The sequence below is a fragment of the Lynx rufus genome, unplaced genomic scaffold, assembly GCF_022079265.1.
Source record: "Lynx rufus isolate CCGP_SWC_20201006 ecotype Redwood Valley unplaced genomic scaffold, mLynRuf1.p SCAF_4, whole genome shotgun sequence".
NCBI classification, from domain to species: domain Eukaryota; kingdom Metazoa; phylum Chordata; class Mammalia; order Carnivora; family Felidae; genus Lynx; species Lynx rufus.
The window spans coordinates 54,147,945-54,165,894 of record NW_025814856.1 but is presented as its reverse complement, the minus strand read 5'-3'; the positions used below and the strand labels follow the sequence as shown (position 1 = coordinate 54,165,894).

General features: G+C 38.9%; 1 protein-coding gene across 1 annotated transcript in view; it reads left to right on the top strand.

The window, feature by feature from the left end:
- Positions 1-17,950, top strand: part of TMCC1 (transmembrane and coiled-coil domain family 1) — a 191,412-nt gene that overhangs the window by 155,190 nt on the left and 18,272 nt on the right. The window contains exon 2 of the mRNA XM_047095890.1: positions 10,913-11,847. Coding sequence (XP_046951846.1) covers positions 10,913-11,847 — 935 coding nt within the window. The remainder of the gene's footprint in view (positions 1-10,912; positions 11,848-17,950) is intronic.

Genomic DNA, 17,950 nt, shown 5'->3' with positions numbered 1-17,950 from the left:
CGACTGCGCCACCCAGGCGCCCCAAGCTTGGCCTTGTTTTATAACCAGGTGAGAGATAGAGATAGAGAACACTATAAGAAAACCAGGTTTGTAGGAGGAATTGTGGTGTTTGGTTTTGGACATGCATATTTTAATATAGTCAAGTAGGTTTTTGGATCTATAAGTCTAGATTCCAAAGGAGATTTTGCTACTATTAGCATTGAGAAGCCTTTGGAAGTACCTTTGGAATAAAGTGCAAAACAGTGATTTAGACCTACCTTGGGATCTCATCTCCTGCCAGAGCCCTATTTATATAACCTCACAAACTACTCAATTATCTTAAAGAAGCTACTATATTTCCTTCTTCTGGGCCTTTGTTCATACTGCATTGTCATCTTGAAATGCCTTTCTTTATCACTTCTCTTTATATCAAAAGCTTCTAACTTCTTCCTTCAAGGTTCATTTTTTTTTTTTTTTACCTCCTCCAAGAATCCTCCTCTGTTCCCTTTTCCTTCTGAATACGTGACTCCTTCCTATGCTCAAGAAGTACTTTGCCTTCATATCTGCTACATCATTTACTTAATTGGACCTGTATTTTAGTTGATCATTTTCATGTCTCACTGACTGGATTATATGTTTCTTGAGAGCAGGGATTCACCTTTATTCAGTGCTTTACATAAGGAAAACAAAGAATAGTTGCAAAATGAATTAAATGGTAGGAAACCTCAATCTTTTGTATAATTTGCTTCCTTAATATCATAGCACCATGATATCCTTTCTCCATCTATGTACTCCTGATTTTCTCTAGGCTGTCCCTACATTTTACCCTACAGATACCTAGATACATCGGAGAACTAGTCTTCCATTCATATGCAAAGTCCCTGAACTAGTCATTTTCATTATGTAATTTTACTTTATTTGTACTTTATCAGAAAAACTGAAATCTTGCTATTGCTTATCACCTGTGAAAAAATTGGCCAAGGTAGGAAGGACCAGCATCCATACAGGATGTCAGAGACACCTAAGGGATGTTACTAAGGTGACAGTGGAGGAAAGACTTAAAGGAGATGATGGAATAAGCTGTGCAGGTTTGTGGGGAAAAGTATTACAGGCAGGAGGAACACTAAATGGAAAAGCCTTGAAATAGGTACATGCCTGATACATTCCAGAAACAGCAAGGAGGCCATTGTAGCTGGTGGCAGTGGAGTAAGGGATGAATAGTAGGAGATACAGATAGGGAGGTAATGGATGTGCTGCAGGTGCCAGGTCATGGTTGTCCAGGCCATTGTAAAGACTTTGGCCTTAACTCTGACTCACATAGGGAACACTGGAAAGTTTTAGGTGTAAAAGACTGTTGTGACCTCATATTTTTTTATGTGTGGTTTTTTTGTTTGTTTGTTTTAGAGAGAGTATGTGTGCACGTGTGTAAGCAGAAGAGGGGCAGACAGAGAGAGAGGGAGAAAATCCCAAGCAAGCTCCATACTATCTTTCAGTGCAGAGCCTGATGCGGGGCTCAATTCCATGAACCATGAGATCATGACCTGAGCTGAAATCAAGAGTCAGACATGTACCCAACTGAACCACCCAGGCGTCCCATGACCTGATATGTTTTTAAAGGATCACTCTAGTTGCTGTACAGATTATTGATTATAAAAATACTAATCTAGTGATAGTTAAGAGACTTACTGCAATAGTCCAGGTGAGAGTTAATTGTGGCTTATACCAGAGTGGTGGCAGTGGAGATTCAGTGAGATGTGGTGAGATTTTATGTCTCTTTAGCAAGTAGAGCCCAAAACATTTGCTGGAGAAATGTAATATACATAGGGGGTAACAACTTAGACTCTGGAACCAGACTGTCTGGGTTTAAACATTTGGCTTTTCCCCTTCTTTACTTTGTGATCTTGAACAACTTAAATTATTTATGCTTTATGCTTTAGTTTTCTTAGCTTTAAACTATAGTGGTGTCATTGTAAGAACTATACAATTTACTGAACATACAAAGGATTTAGAACCTTGCCTGGCATATAGTAAATACTTTATGTATTAGCAACTATGATTATTAATGTTGCTGTTAACTGGATAGAGTATGTGAGAGAAAGAGGACTTAAAGTTGACTCCAAGGCTTTGGATCTGAGCATATGGATCAATGAAGTAGCCATTGGCTGAGATGGGAAAGACTGCAGGAAGAGCAGGTTTTGGGGATATCAGGAATTCAGTTTTGTACATAGTAAATTTGAAATGACCATTAGACATCCAAGAAGAGATATTAAGTAGGTAGTTGGATCTAGAGTTAAGCACAGTATGGGCTGAAGGCATACATTTGGAACTCGTCAACAAATAAATGGTATTTAAGACCATTTTAAGAGAAAGAAGAGTATTTAAGCCCTGAAATGGGATTGGGGATGTGTGGTTTGGACATCCCCTCCTTAGAGCCTCCATTCTTTAAGCTACTGAACAAGCCTGAAAAGTTCAGTGATAGCCCAGTTATCACACACCCTATGGGGTTTTCCACATTCTTCCATTGCTTTAGCATTTTATCAAAATTGAGTGAAATAAATAGGATTAAGCTGAGACTTAGAAATCTTTTGTTTTAAGGAAACTTGTGTTATAAAAGTATTTGTAGGGAATTACCTTGTAATGGGGAACTCATTGGTGGCAAGTTTTACAAATTGGCTAATCCACACATGGATTTTACATGTATTTTTAAATCCTCAGCAGTGAAAACATTTCTGTGTCACCTTCTTCTTTCGCTGGCTAGTGAATGCTCAGAAAATAGAAACTAATTTTAGCCTTAGCCGAGTTGTGTGCTTCAGACTAATCATTCTGAAGTCTTGTGACAATAGTTTTTGAATAATCCATAGCCCAAGTCACTATTTCTTTTTAATAAATCATAATCTCAGAAGGAAACTTGGATCATCTATAGCAAATGTCAATCAGTATATCCTCATGTGACATTTTTAACATTCAGGCATGAAGTCTCTGTTTGGGTACTTCCAGTGGCATACATGAACTGAAACTTGAAACCCCCTGGTTAAGTTGAACCTCTCACTTTCAGTGTATGTTATTTTTTCTTTTAGTTATCGGGGAGAGAGCTTTCTCTCACAATCTGTTACTCACCTGTAAAATAAATTTTCTTAACTGTTTGACCTCTCAGGTTCCTTCTGAGCTCAAAGCACCTGTACTTACAAAAATAACATTTAACCATCACAAAGGAGCATACTATTGACTACTAGGATTGCAGGCTCCTTAAGTGTGTTTTCTTTGTTTTTTTGGTACTTCCACTGCCTAACATAGGCCCTGTGCATAGGAAACATTCTGCAAAGCTTTGTTAAAATGACAATAAATCATCTGACCAGACTTACATGAATCTATTAAGTCCAAACATCAGGCCTGGCAGTGCTAATCCTCAATGATGCCTTTCACGTAAGCCAGGAAACCAGTGCTCCTGTGACATAGCAATTCTGAGCAGCAATCCTAGATCCTGTAATGGATATTTTGCAGTTGGGTTAGAGCAGGGTAGACCAGATAGGATGTTAATAATCTAAATTGATATTCAACACAGTTGATTTTTCCTCAGCAGCCTTGGAGGGATGAGTATCATCTATTGGAAACTATTTTTCTTACAAAAATCCTGGCATTTGTTCCATTTGTAGTAACATAAGCTTAGTCACTGTATGACATATGAGAGATAGAAGCACGTTAAGGCAGTGCTGGTGAGCATTTATATTAAACATTTCCTAGATTTTTTGCACAAAAAATTGTGTTAGCTTCTTGGGGTACAAAGATGAATATAACTTGTTTCCTGGCCTCAGGAACTTAGGTCAGTAGAAGCAAGCCACCCGATCATTTCAACATAATGTGATAAGGACATTGAGAGAAGTATATGTATAGGTACATGGGAATATGAAGAAAGCCATTAATCCAGCTGGGAGAGGGAGTTTGTTGGGAAAGATGTCCTGGAAGAGGTTACATCTGAAGTGGTTCTTGAAGGATGAATAGAAGTTAGCCAGAAAAGGAAAGAACATGCCCTCGACTATATGGCCAGAAGCCCAGAGGTGTGAAACAGCATGCCATGTCAGAAGAACCAGATTATACAGGTGTGATCCTAAGCCTATGTGGATTTAAATTTAAGGTTTCCATTGTTTTCAAGTGATCCATGATACATTTTTTTTTTGTCATTTGCTGAGGCACGTAGTAGGATCCTTAGCCACAAAACTAGTGTGCAAACTCCACCAGAATTCACATTTCAGTGAGCATGTCCTCTACTCATTGTCACATACACGGTATTCCCCATGAAGTTACTTTAAAACTTCGTTATTTATAGAAAAAGGATCTAAGAAGTGCTGGTTGTAAAAAAGCACATAGGGCCTTAAGTGGTTCTTAATGCACAAAAAGGAAGTTTGGGACAAACTAAACTACAGTACCAACTTTAGAAGTGGCCAGGATTATTATCATGAGTATTAAGCAATAAAACATTATTTTATTTTTCTAAGCAAACTTTTCCCAGAATACCCATATAACATAGATGAAAGCAGTGGTAATCAGGGTTCCAGGAACCCTACTCACTTGCTTTCACTATTCCCCTCTGTGGTAGTCTAGACACATCTCTGTAGAACCTAGGACTATTCCATATAACCAAAGTTCTGTATAAAAATATGAAAAAGTGATCCCTAGAACTTACAGGAAAAACTCCATTGTGTACAAGGATTATTTATCAAGTGAGAAAAAAAACTTTGTGACAGGTAAAAAGGCCTGTTTTTAAGGCTATAAGTTGAATCTTGATTTTAGCTCCAAAGTAAAAATGGAACGCTTAGAGAAAAAGCTTGCTGGCTATGGGTTTGGTGGAACTTTAGTTCATTTTTATTTTCTACTACTCCCACTTGAGATTTCCTCTTCATTGCATAGCAGACTAAATGTCAGTCAGAATTGCTGAACAGAGTTGTGCTTACTGTGAGAAGGGAAGGGCATGTCATTTCTACAGTGAGACACTGGAGATAGGTGAAAAGTCTTCCCGTAATAAATATATACTTGCTGCACAAAGTGCTAATTGACTTGAGGTTTCTTTTCTTTTTGTTAAGGATAAGGTGTTGGGGGTGTTGGCAAAGGCAAGCCTCCAGGAGATAATGATACAGAATTCAATAGCTCCTAAGGCAGGACTCTTTCCTCTGTTGTACCTTCTCAACACAACCTGCCTGGCAGAAAAAGAAAAATTTATATGATGAACCAGAGTATCTTTGTGTTTATCATTGATTAGAAGATCGATTTCTGTCTGGTTCTTAAGACCAAGATTATGAATCTCTAGGGATTACAGTTTATATTGGATTTGGGGTGCGGGGTAGTCTCTCAACAATCCAATATTCTATCCTGTTGCCCCCACTAAATATAAGTGCACTTGAATTGAGCCACACACTCCAGTTTTGGGTCAGAGCCGTGGCCCCAATACCTGTGAGAAAAATTTTGGAAGAATAATGGAGCTGCATCTGCAGGTGCCTAAGTATTCAATTTGCAAAGGCTACACTGCACAACCCATTCGATGAAATCGGCCTTGGAAAAGATCCACTTTCAGAAAAACCAAAATAGTCCAGATTCTATTTGTTTTCAGATTAATTACAAAGACTTCTCCACTTCCCACCCTTCTTCTTTTACTCTAAAATGCCTGCTTAATTTTCTCAGAAATGATGTCGATTATGTAGTGTGCAGAAATTTCCTGAAAGAGAGCCAGTATTCTATAAAGCACAGATATATAAAGTCTATGAAGTCTATAAAGACTTCATTCCGCTAAGTAGACAGGATGGGGCTGTTGGCTTTTATTGAAGGCAGTGATGTCAAGTCAGGGATTTCTGAATCTTTTCTAGTTACAAATATGTACCTTTGAGTAATGAACCAGGTAAGGAATAGAAAAAGGTAACTTTTTGAATGCTCACGATGTTTGGCAGGCATAATCTGATTTCACATATATTTAACATTTTTTCAGATAATCTCACAAGAGAATGATAACCCCATTGAATAGATAAGAAAACTTAGACTCAAAGAGAACAAGTAGGTAGCCCAAAGACACCTAGCTAGTAAGGTGGCAAAGCCAGGTGTGAACCTAGGTCTTTCTACTCCTTGCTCTTTCCACCATGTCCCTTTATACATGATTGTTCTCAAAGCTGGGTGCTCCCATATTCTGACACTTCCATATACTCAGAGAAAGTAGATAGATCTGTAATGTATTTGCAAATGAATATTGCAAGCCATTATAAAACTTTTATCAAATATTCTCCCCGAGATAGCTCTACTCTGCCCCTGACTAATTGGTCTTTTGAGGCATCACTGTTTAAATTTTCTCTTGAACTGTTTTCGGATCAATTAACTAAAATCTGTTAAAAGATCATTTAAGTGTGGCAAATTAATTTTTTTAAGATTTTATTTTTAAGTAATCTCTACACGCAGCATGGGCTCACACCCACAGCCCTGGGATCAAGAGTCACATGGCTTACTGACTGGGCCAGCCAGGCACCCCCTAGCAAATGAATTCTTTTTTTTTTTTTTTTTAATGTTTATTTTTAAGAGAGAGACAGCATGAGCAGGGCAGGGGCAGAGAGAGAGGGAAAGAGAGAATTTCAAGCAGGCTCCATACTGTCAGCACAGATCCCAATGCAGGGCTCAATCCCACGAATTGCTAGATTGTGACCTAAGCTAAAATTAAGTCCGATGCTTAACCAACCCAGGCGCCCTGGCAAATGCATTAATAGTAAGAAACAAAGTGCAAACAAAGCAGCATATCTATTTGTTATAGCAACAGTAAGATCATGAATTGTAGCCTTTGACCATACCTCTAGCTGTGTAGCACTTTGCCCAGCTTCCAATAAGTAGTCAAAATAAATTTAACAGACTGGTTTTTGCTCCTAGATTTTCTCTGTACAGGTTAATACTGTCCCCAGCCATAAGTGTCCAGGACTTGCTACACTGGTAGGTATGATCACTCATGAAAGCCCTTCAGCCTATGGTCACATGAAGCCCTATTGAATAAATAATCTTGCCACTTGATAAGGTAGTAAGAAGTACCTCACAGTCACTTCATTTGTAAATTAGTAATAACGTTGTCTACTTTATAGGCCTGTTGTGAGCTTTGCAAGATTAGGTAGCCAGCTGCCTAGCCACAAGACCAACAGTCAAGAAAGATGACTATTACTTGTACTGTAGTACCTTGAATTACATTATTCCTTTGGTTCAGACTCTGTATATTCCATGATCATGCCTGAAATGTGAAAGATCTTAAAAGGAAGTATATTCTAGAATCTTTTAATACTTGATTTTTTTAAAAGAACTACTTAGAATGATAGAAAAAATAATAGCCAGTAGTAACTGTTTACTCTGTGTCCAGGACTGTTTTTGAGCGCTTTTATGTTTATTTACCCATTTCATTCTCAAAACAGTCTTCTGAAGTGGGCCTTAGTATTATTCCCATTTTACAGTTGATGAAATGGATGCAGAGTTTAAGCAACTTGCCCCAGGTCACATGAGTAGTAAGTAGCAAAGCTGGATTTGAACCCAAGCAGTTTTATGCCAGAAACCATGCTTCACTACTATACTAAACGTAGCCAAATTAAATAACTTTGTTTTTCTGATTTGTGTCTTTTCATGTATGTTTAAGAAAGTCCTTCCCTATTTTCCAATACCGCCTTCTCAAAGGTTTAAAATTTGCTTTTAGAGACACCTGGGTGGCTCAGTTGGTTAAGCATCTGACTCTTGATTTCAGCTCAGGTCATTATCTCAGAGTTTGTGAGATTGAGCCCATGTTGGGCTCTGTGCTGACAGCGCGGAGCCTGCTTGGGATTTTCTTTCTCTCCCTCTCTCTCTGCCCCTCCCCCACTCATGCTCCCACATGCACTCTCTCTCAAAATAAATAAACATTAAAAAAATAAAAATTAAAAAATAGAATTTGCTTTTCACATTTGCATTTTAATTGTCTGTCTGGAATGAGGTGGAATCTAATTTTATGTTGTTATATATGGATACCTGATACGCCAGCAAAGGCTTTTGAAAAAGAGAACCACTTTTTCAGTTGGTGCCTTTGTGACTCCCAGCTAAGTACTCTTACCTCTGAGGGCTTTTGTTCATAGCTCAAAAGATACTAAGAGAGTACTCACACCCCCTGTCCTGTAAATCTATAGTTTATCTTTTTCTTTCCTTCTCCATTCCTCTTCTCTTCTCCCCTCTTTTTTCCCCTCTCCACCTGTCACAATTTCTTCCTCTTCTCTCTCCTTCCTTTTTAAGGATAGTGCCTGCCAATATTGGGAAGAGTTACTGAGTAATTGAGTGATTCATACTTTCAACTGTTATGCTTCCCTCCTGCAGAAGCTGTGGGGTTAGTTTTCTTTGAAGGCTGAGGACAGTAGGTTCTGTCAGATACACTCTTACAGGCATATTGATGATTCTGAGTGGGAGTCATATACTGGAAAGATACAGTGTGGCCCCAGACAGCTCAGGACAGAAGTCAGATTAAAGAGTCTGGTCTACCTCTTTAGTTATTGTGTAGGGAAATAAAATCACAACCAAACTGTGATCTATTTTATAAATAATTATATTGAAATGTTACTGTGTTTTTTTTTCAAATTTAGAGATATAATAAAACCTTGATTTTATTCCCAAAGCCATATTTTCACCAGTATGATCAATATTTATCCTCCCTGAGTAATAGTTAAACTTGTTTTCTGTACCTGCACTTCTTTACACAAGAGACTACATGTGAGGTGATATTCCGATAACAAAGAACCTAAGAAAACTAGACAATGCATAAGCTTGTAGTCTTGGGTCAGTGGTATTTCATATTTGCTTTCCTTTTCCTGTGGTAGATTTAAGCTATTAAACATAAGTACACAATCAGAGTCTATTACGTACTATAGTTATGGGATCTGAAATCCCATTCAGAAAGAAAATCATGCATTGGAAACCCTGTGCAACTGAAGAGAGAGTTTCTAAGCTCCATTTTCAACTTTTTTCAACGTGGTTATCTGGGACTCTGGCTCATTCTCCTTTCTGCTGCTTCCCTCTGGCCCTTTCACTGCTCGTTAGCTTGCACCTAAAAATGAATGGGGCCGATGGAGGAAGTTACACAAAATAATTATTTGCTAGTCCCTAACTATTCTGGACATTTTTGTTATTAGGGGAACATAATGTCATTTTGCTATTCATTTCAGTTTTAAATTATCTTTTTTTTTTTTTTTTTTTTTAATTTTTTTTTCCAACGTTTATTTATTTTTGGGACAGAGAGAGACAGAGCATGAACGGGCGAGGGGCAGAGAGAGAGGGAGACACAGAATCGGAAACAGGCTCCAGGCTCTGAGCCATCAGCCCAGAGCCCGACGCGGGGCTCGAACTCACAGACCGCAAGATCGTGACCTGGCTGAAGTCGGACGCTTAACCGACTGCGCCACCCAGGCGCCCCTTAAATTATCTTTTGATTCTATTTAAATGCACATTATTTCTCATTTGTTCATCTAAAAAGGAAATAGTTTTTATTCATATCAGTAGTAAAAATTAATTCCAGTAATGAACTTTCCAGTAATGAACTAATATTTTTAGAGTTCTAGAGCACCATAATTCCTGCTCAGATGGCAAACTGAGGAGAAATAACCAAGATAAAACAAAGACTGACAAGCTAATTATCAGCATTTCACGAATATTTAACATTTGGTATAAGAGGGTAGCCTACAGTTCTTTCTATCAAATTGTTGGCTGGTTACAGATTAGGGCTGGGGACCAAGTAAAGAGTTATGATGTTAACCTCCAAGATGGTAATTTGTAATTTGACACTCATACTGGGAATTTTATTACCCTGAAATGGTTCTTTTATTATTTATTTCTGTTCCTGCTCAGTAGAGAGCAATTTCTAAGGACTTTTTGCATGAGCCCTACTTTACTGTACCACAAGCCACACCCAAGGTTTTTTGTTTTGTTTTGTTTTTGTTTTTATGTCCTGAGTTAGGGAAACCTGACCTCTCCCAGCTTTGGCTAACAGCTTTGAAATTGGATAGTTTCAGTTCTCAAATCTGAGCAGCTTGCCTTCTTCTTTATCTCCTTTGAGTGGTTGCTCACCCATATGAAGGATAGTTTTTGTGTGTGTTTTGGAATCCCTTGTCTAATAAAAAACCTTTTACTGGATAGAATTCACAAAGTTTGAACTCCAGAAGACCTGAACTTAGTTGTTGACTTGATTAATTTCTTACCTCTCACTGTCCCTCTCCCTGAGTATTCACTTTCTCTTGCCCAAGTTTATCACAGTTACTTGTGATCTGGGATATTAACTCTAACAGGATACCACATTTATCCTTGGCACTTTCGGTAGTAACTTCTCTTTCTTACCACCACCTGTTTCCAGCTACCAATTGAGGGTCCCTATCAGAATAGAGAGAATAATTCCATCACCTTGACATACTTTGGATAAAAAGACACTGTGATAAATAGGACTTTTATATCTAGCCAGTAAAATACCTGTTGTCACCAGCATTTTGGATGACCATAATCTGAGAGCGTGGATTGGAATTAGTGATGTCTGAATACTAAAATACTTTTCATATAATTAAATTGAAATGCAGATGTACCTTGTTTCACAAAAGTATGTGTGGAGAATGTAAATTAAATCATGCTTTAAATCCACTAGGGGAGCTTTGAATATTGTGATAAATTCTCTAACAAAGGAAGACACCCCCAGTTTACATCTTGTGCATATCTTTTTTCATATGTCCGTTTTGTGTAAAGCAAAGTATACTTGTATAAGGACAGTACCCAAGAGGGAGATGGGGCTTGTATAGGACAGGAGGACTTTGGTCAACTATCTGTGCTGAGATCTGGGAGTATGTAAATTTTCAATACATTTGGCCCATTGATTCCGGAGAGGTAGTCCTCTTGGGCTCCTTCTAACATCCACTTCTTATTTTTACACTAGATTGAGCGTTTGGAAGTAAGCAGCCTCGCCCAGACTTCCAGTGCAGTGGCCTCCAGCACTGATGGCAGTATCCACACAGACTCTGTGGATGGAACACCGGACCCTCAGCGCACAAAGGCTGCTATTGCTCATCTGCAGCAGAAGATCCTGAAGCTCACAGAACAGATCAAGATTGCACAAACAGCCCGGGATGACAACGTTGCTGAGTACTTGAAGCTTGCCAACAGTGCAGACAAGCAGCAGGCTGCCCGCATCAAGCAGGTCTTTGAGAAGAAGAACCAGAAATCTGCCCAAACCATCCTCCAGCTACAAAAGAAGCTTGAGCACTACCACAGGAAGCTCCGAGAGGTGGAGCAGAATGGGATTCCCCGGCAGCCGAAGGATGTCTTCAGGGACATGCACCAAGGTCTGAAGGATGTGGGAGCAAAGGTGACTGGCTTCAGTGAAGGTGTGGTGGACAGTGTCAAAGGTGGACTTTCTAGCTTCTCCCAGGCAACCCATTCAGCAGCGGGGGCCGTAGTCTCAAAACCCAGAGAGATTGCTTCACTAATCCGGAATAAATTTGGCAGTGCAGACAACATCCCTAACCTGAAGGACTCTTTAGAGGAAGGGCAAGTGGATGATGGGGGGAAGGCTTTGGGGGTGATTTCAAACTTTCAATCAAGCCCAAAATATGGTAGTGAGGAAGATTGTTCTAGTGCCACTTCAGGCTCAGTGGGAGCCAATAGCACCACTGGAGGCATTGCTGTAGGAGCATCCAGCTCCAAAACAAACACTCTGGACATGCAGAGCTCAGGATTTGATGCACTACTACATGAGATCCAGGAGATCCGGGAAACCCAGGCCAGACTGGAGGAATCCTTTGAGACCCTCAAGGAACATTATCAGAGAGACTATTCATTAATAATGCAGGCCTTACAGGAGGAGCGATATAGGTAAGTTATATGGCATTAAAATCCTAAATTATTTCTGTTTGCAGTTCCCCTCCCTTTGGATATGGGGAAGTGGCTTTAAAAGGTCTGAGAAGGGTGTCCTTTTTTTTTTTTTTTTTTTTGTAGTGTCCAGAGCACTTTAGATATGTCCTATGGCATCCACATAGTTCCTATGAGAGCAAAATAGAGACACAGCAAAGTTAAATGACTCCTAAGATCATACACCAATGAAGCATTTTGGTCAGAGCATGACAATTACTGTAGCTCTCTAGTATTCTGTTCCAGTTTAGGACTTTCACATGAAGCCTGCACTTTCTAAGACATTTCACCTATTTATAATCACAGAACCACAAATCATTGCAACCTACAATTGTACTACATTGAATTCAAAAGATCTACAACCCTCTGAACTCTAAGAAATCTAAGAAAAATCTAAGATATAGCCTGCCTAAAATGTAATGAACATTGTAGATATTTGGCCTTAAATGCACTTATGTAAGCATTTGGTGTGGAGAGAGTAGACTGAAAATATATCCAGATAAACAACGTCCATTACCTTTGTTATGAATTGGCAAGTGTTTGAATGGGTGTGGACTTAAACATGAAACGGTTCTACAGTAGTTAGCGAATTCTCAAAGGGCTAACTGCTTCGAGTCATAATCTGTGCTAAAGGTAAAAGCTGGTCTTCTGTTCCATATTGCAATCCATATTCATATTAGACCACTCTCAGTTCTCTAAATACGTGTTTTTCCCCCTTGTTTCCATCACATGCAAAGAGAAATATCCCCCATGGAGTACTCATTCAGATCCAAAGTCTTTCAGGCAGAGACAGGCCACCTCATTGATACAGATTAAGGGCCAGTCTTACAGAAGCCACAGGTCAGGGGAGGTCTTGAAAGACCTGAGTTTTGGTTCTATCCCAGATACTAACTCAAGAGAATCCTCATTTCTTCCACTCTAATACCAAGGGTTGAACAGACGATCTCTTAAGGTCCATTTCACCTCTTAAAAAAAAAAAAAAAAAAAAGTTGTTTTTTTTTTTGTCTTTTTTAAGTTTGCTTTTATGAGAAAATTTTAAGGCTTGTAATAAATTGTTCATGTGCATCACTTAGCTCTGAGAGGAGTTACAGCTGAGGGTGGTTTCAGGTGGTAAAAATACTATTCAGTAATTCAGTCCTGCCTCTTATCTTTGCTCTTCTGTCCTTGACTTCTAACTTGAGACTTTAAGGGAGAAGAAAGGTGAGTGTGGGAGAGAGAAATAAAGTTCTAAAAGCAAGTATATTACTATTATTTGTGTTTTATATATTCTTTTGTATACTTAAAAGACAATATCTAAAGTGAGCAGTCTAACAATCAAATATACTCTAAAAATAAAACACCTGATCTCCTATACAGTGTGAAACCTAACTTCCAAGTTCAAATTCTAGGTCTGCCACTTGCTAACCTTGAAAACTGGGCAAGTTTCTAAAGTTCTCAGTCTTGGTTTCCTCATCTGTAACATAGGAATAATAACAGCCTTTCATATGCTTATTGTGACATTTAAATGGAAAAATTTCTGTAAAGCACATAACTCAGTGCCTGGTCCCCTGAGTGCTTGATTGATGTTAGGTGGCAGTTGCTACTGCTGCTATTGAAATAGATCCCTCTGGGGCGCCTGGGTGGCTCCCCAAATCTAGGTTTCTGCTCAGGTCATGATCTCATAGTTTTGTGAGTCTGAGCCCCGAGTTGGACTCTGCTGTGACAGCGCAGAACCTGCTTGGGATTCTCTCCCTCTCTCTCTCTCTCTCTCTCTCTCTCTCTCTCTCTCTCTCTCTCTCTCTCTCCCTTGCTCTCTGCCCCTCCCCCACTCACACTGTCTCTGTCTCTCAAAATAAATAAACTTTAAATAAAATAAAATAGACCCCTCTGAACATTGAGACCTGGGCATCCCACAGTCAGTTGCTCAAAAACACAGTTGCCTGCTTTGATCCCTTTATTTTGAACAGATGGTTAAACATTCCTGGTTTTAAATTCTTTCAGAGCTTAAAAGTCATACAGAGCTTGTTATGTCTTCAAGTCAGATGTAGGCCAATTTGAGAAAATCAGAGAGGAAAAACAGGTCTCCCAAGGCCCAGTTTTGTATCCATTTAAAATAATTCAAGGGCACCTGGGTGGCTCAGGTCATGATCTCACAGTTCTTGGTTTCAAGCCCAACATCAGGCTCTCTGCAGTCAGCATAGAGCTTGCTTCAGATCCTCTGTCTCCCTCTCTCTCTGCCCCTCCCCTGCTTGTTCTCTATCTTTCTCAAAATAAATAAATAAACTTTTAAAAAAATGTTTTAAAAAAGTAAATAAATAATTCAGACAGGACAAAACTTTACCTGGTCATTATCACCTCATTGTAAGAATCAAGTCCAAACCACTTGTGAGGTAATGAGAAGTGCATTTCTTTCATTGCACTTTGGGTTCTCTGTAGTTAGTAAGTGATTAGTTTTATGGAATAAAGAGAGCATAAAGAAAACTTAAGAATTTTCAAAACCAGAGGTAAAACTTGGAGGGCCAGGGGAAGACATAGTATAATGTATAATCTGACTTTTGTCATATCACTTCAGCTTTAGAATGGTCTTTCCTTAAAACAGAATCCATACACACACACACACACACACAATGTATATATATACATACATAAATACTGTATGTATGTATATATATGCATATGTATGTATGTACATATGCATATGTATGTATGTATATATATATACATATGTGTGTATATATATATATAAAGGGAAGATTAAATGAATATAAACAAATGAATGGTATGTTTCATTAATTTTTTTAATTTAAAGTTTATTTATTTTGAGAGATCATGAGCAGAAGGGGGGGCAGAGAAGGAGGGAGAGAGAGATAATCTAAAGCAGGTTCCTCACTGTCAGCACAGAGCCTGATGTGGGGCTTGAACTCATGAACTGTGAGATCATGACCTGAGCTGAAACCAAGAGTCAGATGCTTACCCAACTGAGCCATCCAGGCATCCCTTAGAACAGAATCTTGAAGAAAGAAAGCCTGTTTTTTTCCCCAGGGAAAGGCAGCAGAAATGTCACAACTGTTTCACTCAACTATTTTGTTGCACCACTATTTCCATGTATAGAGCAGTTAAAATTTTCTCCTCTGTTACATGTTTTTAACCAGTAAGTACACTTAATTTTGTTGATCTTTGAACTATTTCTGGTAGGTCAATTTTCCCCACACATTGAAGCTTATTCTTAAGCATCAAAACTTTTCATGTTTTAAGCATTTGGGGAGAATTTTTCTACCTTCTTTTAACAGAATAACACACCGAACCTTAACTTGATTGGAAATAGCTAGAACAGTAGTGTTCTAGCTCTGTGATACTCTCAGGTCAGTGAGAGTGGTAGGGTTATGTGCCTCTGCAGTAAGTAGTCCTAGACAGCTTGCTCTTTAAAGTTCTTTCGTCTACTTCTTATAAAAAAAAATTTTTTTTTCCTTTCCGTATCTCTACATTATTACTGAGCTGCCTGCAACAGCCTGTCTTTACTAATTTCTACTTCAGCTCTGTTGTATGTAGGTTTGGCTTTTTATCTAGGAAGGAAGTAGGCTATCTAGGGATGGACGTAAGGGACTCTTCCTCCCTGCCCCCCAAGGGACTCTTCTGTGACCAATTAAAGTGTACATGGCTGCACTAGATGCATTTCTGTTTATTTTCTATATTTTATTTTATTCATATATGAGTTGACAGGAGGGAGGCCATGTACAGTTGTTGCTTGTTACTTAAATGAGGAGGAATACACTGTCACTGACGGCATTTACTGAATTCCTATGGTGTACATAATGCCAGATGGTTTATATATATTTGCTAATCTTCACAATAGCCCTTCAGGTGCGTTGTATTATCCTCATTTTATAGATGAGGAAAGTGAGGCCCAGTGGAGTTTTAAATTTTGCCAAAAGGTTACTCACTAAGTGGTAAAGCCAGGAATCATGCCCAGTTTTACTTGACTCCAAAGCCAGTGCTTGTTTTCATTCCAGGACAATTTCTTTTTTTCCCCAAGCTCACCCTGAATCCTATATGATTAAAAGACTAGCCTATAGTCTAGCTCTTGGAAGCATTGACTGCATCAGGTATGGGGGGCCTTTTCCAGGTCAAAGTGTGTGTTTCACTAAAAGCTGAGTCACTGTTTCTAACACATTTTATAAAATTCTGTGAATACAAAAGCTCTTCAAAGTTTTCTACAGCAGTGTAGGTAATAGGGGAAACCTGCCTAAGGAAACTTTCACTTCCATCCTTATTTCCTCCTTTGCAGAGTCCCTTCTCAATATTGTCACTCACTTAATTGCTTCCCATTGCTCTCTACCTGTGAATAGCGCCAAGTTAAGATTTTTACCCAAGGCCATCTACTTACTGTGAAATAATCAAAAACATTCAAACGCCTGTGGAGTACAGTCTCTCTCTCTTCACCCACATAACTATGCCATGCTGAGTATGTCTTCAGCACCCACATGCACTCAGCCCAGGAAGCTACTGTAACAAAGCTTAGATATGAACTCCGCATCAACCTTTGATCAGGAATTAGGTGTTTAGTCTTTGAGTTTTGCATTGGGCTCTCAGATATGAGTGAGAGCATATATTTTGGGAAAGTAGGATACAAGGTTTAGACATTTTTTTTGGTGATGGAATTACACTAACTTCAGATTCTTCTTGTCCACATAGCCTGTGCATCCCATTAAAGTATTATCACAGGTTTGTTAGTGGAACCTGGGTTCATGTAGTACTTCAGAAACAGAAGGGACCCTTAGATATCTAGTTTAATCTCATTTTACACATGACTACACTGAGACCCAGAAAGATAAAGTGACTTTTGCCGGGTCACACATTAAAATGGCTTAACGTATATTTTACTCTGCTAAAAACTGGAAGACTAGCTCTCTTCCCCTGGTGGATGTAATATATTAATAAGCCACCATAGGAAAAAGTTGATCCGTGGCAAAATGCATTGAAAATAGGGGAGAACCAGGAAACCATTCATTGACAGTTTTACAGGTTCCTTTTGTAGTTTTTTCCTTAGGAGATCTGGCCTGCAACCCTACTCAGCTACTGCCAGTATATGGCAGTGTCATGTAGGGCAGGCTAAAAACCCTTCTCGTGTTCACAAGCAGTAATACCATTTTGAAAGCTTCTATTTTAAGAGGATTACTGTCCTTTGGAAACTGGCTTCTCAGACTCTTTGTATTAAGCCCAGGGACATTTTAAATTGCCCTGAATCATAAGAGCAAAAATACAGAAGAAGGCAGTCGCCGTGAGCAGTCATCACATGCAGTGGAACCATGGGTAGCTAGGCTAACCCAATTAGCACAGGCTATTGGAGTTTTAACTAAACAAGTGGTCAGTTAAATATAATTTCATTTTACCATCACTAGACATGAGAAAGATATGACCAGAGACACCGATTTTAGCTCCAGTATTCCAAGTGTTAGCTCAATATCAACTGTAAATTGATCTGAGAGTCTCCAGAGTATATGTAGACTAGGTTTGAACAGTAAGTTGAAATTGAAACTGAGAATATTGGATCAAATTAGCTATTATAAAGAAAAAAAGCCCAATTAAAATATGTCCTTATGAAGAATAAGACCTTCCATAAAAGAGATTTACAGATGTGCTGCTCTTCCCAGTTTAGCCACTGAAGAGGTCATAGAGGAAGAATAGGAGGGAAGGAGAGAGGAAGAGAGGGAGGGAAAAATTATTTTACTTCAGTAATTAATTGAGGTTGGACAAGCCTGAATTCACTTGCCAGTTCTGACACTAGTTAGCTGTGTGACAGTATGTAACTCATCTGAGACTTAGTTTTCTCTATAAAAACAAGGTAATGATATCTATTGTACATGGTTGTTGAGATTATTAAAGGAGATAATGTATATGGAAGCACCTAGTATAGTCTGTGGTGTGCCAGGATGTTGGAAAGCTGTCATTACCAAGTTTCCAAATTGCCTAGAAACCCACCTCCGCCCCCGCCCCACCAGCTTTTATATTTATTCCCTATATGCTTAGGCATCTGCTGTTTCTTGTCTTTAAGATAATGCACTGCCTACCCTGAAAGTTTGGGGGACTA